The sequence below is a fragment of the Berghia stephanieae genome, chromosome 2 (assembly GCF_034508935.2).
Source record: "Berghia stephanieae isolate SIO BIC M18660-M18661 chromosome 2, UCSD_Bste_1.3, whole genome shotgun sequence".
Taxonomy (NCBI): domain Eukaryota; kingdom Metazoa; phylum Mollusca; class Gastropoda; order Nudibranchia; family Aeolidiidae; genus Berghia; species Berghia stephanieae.
Window position 1 is genome coordinate 87,435,812 of NC_088361.1, and position 5,000 is coordinate 87,440,811.

Sequence of the window (5,000 nt, forward strand, 5' to 3'; positions counted from 1 at the left end):
AACTCCATCATTGAGGATAGTGATAAAACTTTTGTTATCTGATTTAATATGTGAGAAATATTATGGTTTGTCAGCGACGACAGAGGAATTAAATTGATACAACTCGGACAGTAATCTGGAGTAACTGTTACTGTGCGGCTATGTTGTCTAGTTGTATGACACTCGTTTCGGACCAGAAGGTCTAGGGTTCGAGTCCTGTACTAAGCTGCGCGTGGTTGAGTCCTTGGAAAACGCTCTTTATTCACATTCTCGCATAGTACTCAGGTGTAAAATGAATACCTGGTCGCTAACAGTGTTGTCTCTGTCGGAATATATATATATATTCGTTAGAAATTGATATGCTTGAATATAGTGTGCTCGACAATTAAGGGGCGCGTAATATATATTATCTCATCTTTAAAAAATCCTTTGCCGACAAATTTGTTTCAGCGATTTTATGGCTTCAAAAATTTGTAAAAAGATTTGTACAAATTTGGCGAAATTTGCAATAAACTATTTTTATCATTTTAGACAGGAATGTTTACCCCACTATTTTCTAGCCATCTATGGTAAATTAATACATTATTGACAACAGCAATTTTCGCCGCCCGAGGAAGCCATAAAAAGGCTGAAAAAATTTTGTCGGCAAAGGAATGTTTTTTAAAAGGGTGAGATTTATATATATATTGTAGAAGTTGACCATAATTATACTTGAAATATTATATATATATATATATATATATATATATATATATATATATATATATATATAAAAGGAGAAGATATATATATATATATATATATATATATATATATATATATGTGTGTGTGTGTGTGTGTGTGTATATAATATATTATTTATATCTATATTATTTTTTTTTACTTTTTCTTTTAAATTCTTTATTTATTTGTAAAATATTTTAAATCAATTAGTTAATTAATTAATTTTTTAAAAAAATATTTTTAACGGTCTTCGATCATTAATTTTTACCCCACTATTTTATAGCCATCTATGATCATATTAAACAGTATTTCATCGGAAATTTTTACTTCTCGTGTAAAATGAATTGATCGACTCACATATTAATATTGTATTTCTATTTAATGACCTCTACACAAAAAAATAGATATTCACTTTATTTTTATCGTCTTAGATTAGAAATTTATTTATTTCACTACAATTTTTTAGTCATCTACCCAAAATAAGGCAATTTGTTTTCTTCATTATTAATCTACAATGAGTCTTATCCATCTGCTCATACTTCATGCTTTTTAAGTAATCACACTTCAAAGTTGTACAAAGAAATTAATATTTTTTTCCATTTAAAATGTATTTACTGCCCATCATACATGTAGGTACATGACATGATACCTTTATCGAAGATCTTATCATTCTTACTTTATTTATTTATTATTCATTCATTCATTGGTTTATTTTTATTATTTATTTATTCATTTATGTGCTTATCTAGTTATATTTCTTCGCTTTAATTGCTACGCTAATATATATTATCTAAACTATTTTTATTGCGATAACGTAACACATGTGATAATAATTTCTGAAAAGATAAATAATATATATATATATATATATATATATATATATATATATATATAATACACACACGTATATACCGTGTTCAAATTTATTATAGATTTATCTATTTATGTTCATCTCCTATTAGGCGTCATATTTCGATCGTTCTGATGTGGATCTTCCCGGATTTAAAAAGTACTTCTTATCGTTGTTTGAAGAGAGAAGTGAGACAGCCCATAACCTGACCACAATCGTTAATGAAAGAGGCGGCTTTGTCTTCTTCCAAAATGTGAAAGTAAGATTTTTTTCTGTTACTTTCTAGTGTTGATGTAATAAGATTGTTTGTGTGAGTATATATAGGCTTGTGAAATAGTGTTTGTGCGTACTTACGTGTGTACGAGAGAGAGAGAGAGAGAGAGAGAGAGAGGAAGAGAGAGAGAGAGAGGGGAGAGAGAGAGAGAGAGAGAGAGAGAGAGAGGGGGGGGGGAGAGAAACACACCCAGATGCACTCCATCACAACTAATGAAAATAAAGCGAGATAAAAGGCAGGATATATATATATATATATATATATATATATATATATATATATATATATATATATATATATAGAGAGAGAGAGAGAGAGAGAGAGAGAGAGAGAGAGAGAGAATATAATCTCACACACTCGCTCACAAAACATTGAGTGAATTGGACAGACAGAATGCGGGGGTAGTAGTAGTAGTAGTAGTAGTAGTAGTAGTAGTAGTAGTAGTAGTAGTAGTAGTAGTAGTAGTAGTAGTAGTAGTAGTAGTAGTAGTAGTGCGAGTATGTGGTCTTGTGGTCTGCATGACACTCGCTTTCGGATCGAATGATCACGGGTTCGAGCCTCTCTCGGTGCATAGTTGAGTTCTTGGAAAAGGCTCTTTACTCACATTCTCACACCGTATCCAGATGTAAAATGAGTACCTGGCCGTTAACAGCGTTGTCTCTGTCGGAAAAAAATCGTCTAATGGGCGTCATGTCACGTCCAACATGTTCATTGTTGCTGTTGGTCAGAGACCCCTTGTAAAGCGCTTTGAGCACATTTTGTGGATATTGAGCTATATAAAATCTCAATTTTTTTAGTAGTAGTAGTAGTAGTAGTAGTAGTAGTAGTAGTAGTAGTAGTAGTAGTAGTAGTAGTAGTAGTTTGTAAATCAATAACTATAATATATGTGAACTATCGTCTCAAAACGGGATTATGTCGGGTTGAACCAGAGGTCCAAAAGTGATTATAAAGTTAATATTATAACCTTAACCAGTTAATAGGATTCAATAGTCGTAACGTCACTTCCTTAATAATGACGCATGGTAACTTAGCAACACTGGCTCTAAACTATTGGAACAATGGCGGACGCCAGTATGAAATATTTCTCCGGTGAGCATAAAAGCGTATCCAGAGGAAAAAAACCCCATAAACTTGATCATGTTTTGACTTTTACACATTCTGGTCACATGGCATATGACAAGTTCTAGCCAGTTTGAAGAATAAAAAGTAATGATTTTCCTTGTTTAGAACCAAGATGGCCGCCGTTGCCGGACGGCGTGACATCAGACTATTGAATCCAATTGCCATCCTCTGGTATAACTCGTCTTTAAAGAAATCGTCTTTAAAAATTTCGACCAGAAAACTCGTCCTTTAAATATTGATCAATATAAACGACCCCCATATTTGCAAAAACTCTCATAAAAACTGGGACTTCGGTGAGTCCCAAGTTTGAGATATTTTGCCAAGATGTGTGTGTGGGGGGGGGGGGGAGAGAAAATTAGTCAAGAATGTACGAAAATATTCAAGTGATCGTGTGTATAGTAGATCGTGTGTATAGTATATCCATATCTTGTGCAGTGTGTTTGCGAATATTATTGGGTTGTTTTGGGTTTTTTTTTTTAATTTTTGCCCTCTGGTTTTGCCACGTCAAGTATTAAAACAAGTAAAGTTGAATTGTTAACAACATCTATAACCTTTACCATTTAAACCCTTTTATATTTGGTAATGGTCGTAAGTCGATATAGCGCCTTTGACCAAAGTCTCAAGGGACTTTTATAATTAGAAAAAATAGTCCTTCAGAGCAAATTATAGTAGGCCCATGGAGCCGGAGTTTATCCCGGTCTCTTTGGCGTGAAACTGACCTATTAGAAAGTGCAACGCAATAACTGCTTGGTGGACTGGGGGTGGGGGTTAGAATCAAATCAATCTCGACTGTACTCGGGACCGATTTCGATCCTTTTACATATGAAATGAGTGCTCTACCAACTGAGCTCTCGCCCCCCCCCCCCCCCCCTTTACACAATTATAGCACATTTGAAAAATATAAGAATTTATTGATGAAAGGAGTATGATATTTGAGGATCACGTGCTCAAGAAGACCATCTGTACGCATGAGCGCGTGCGTGCACAAATGCATAATAATTTAATTAATAGATACGCTATTCATAGGGCAGCGTGGCTCAGCGGTATGGTCTTTGCTTTGTACCCGAAAGGTACCGAGTTCGAATACCCGCTACGTTGTGTGGCATTGAGCAAGTCACATCGCCCTAGCTCAGTTTCCGGCGCTGCTTTGCTTCTGACGCCTGGGTTATTCCAGACAGACCCTAGAGACAAATTCTCCCTATGGGATAAATAAAGGGAATCTTATTTTTATTTATTTTTATTTTTATTAAGAACCTATCACCCCTCTATGAGTACAAGAGGAGAATAATATAAATTTAAAAAAAGAAAACTGATGCTGTGCGGTTGGTCAAAAAATGCCCACTGTTCTATCTCTTGATGAATAAAACCAATACGGAAATCTATGTGGAAACTTAAACGTTGATAATATAATCGAGAAAATCGTGTGATAACTAGTCATCCATTTGGTGGTAATTAAAACAACAACAATGATCAGAGAACGGTCGAATTCATTCACTTTATTGTTTATAAACAACCAACTATGTTTGTCCGATCACGTATGAAGGTGTGTCACAAATTTTATGTTTTGATTCATCAAAAATCTACTGGTTAATTACTCATAAAAAATGGATGACAAAAAAAAAAAACAACAAACCAACCTATAACAAAGACTCGAGTGACGTCAATTTTGTTCTATCTATAACAACAACAATGAACCCCTCCCCCACCCCCTGAATAATAAAGATTACCCATATCATTAATGACGATATCCTGATAACGGTATGATAATGCGTCATTTGACAATATACGATTCTTACACTTCCTTTTTGGAATTCCGGACGTGATCTTAACCGTTGCACGTACTTGAAGAAACTGTCCCAACCCGTGAACAGGGTTATCTTTGTCGAAAAAAAAACCAACAACTTGTAATGTCGCCTAACAGGCGTCATGTCTCTTTCTACATGTTAAGTGTTGTTGTTGGCCGGGGGGGGGGGGGGGACTTGTAAAGCGCTCGAGTACGTTTAGAGGACATTGGGCTATATAAATTCTTGAGTTTAAAAAAATAAAGGCAGA

General features: G+C 34.5%; 1 protein-coding gene across 1 annotated transcript in view; it reads left to right on the forward strand.

Moving 5' to 3' along the window:
* Positions 1-5,000, forward strand: part of LOC144965750 (yolk ferritin-like) — an 18,936-nt gene that overhangs the window by 6,355 nt on the left and 7,581 nt on the right. Inside the window, exon 3 of the mRNA XM_078901402.1 lies at positions 1,665-1,811. Within this exon, the coding sequence (XP_078757528.1) occupies positions 1,665-1,811 (147 nt within the window). The remainder of the gene's footprint in view (positions 1-1,664; positions 1,812-5,000) is intronic.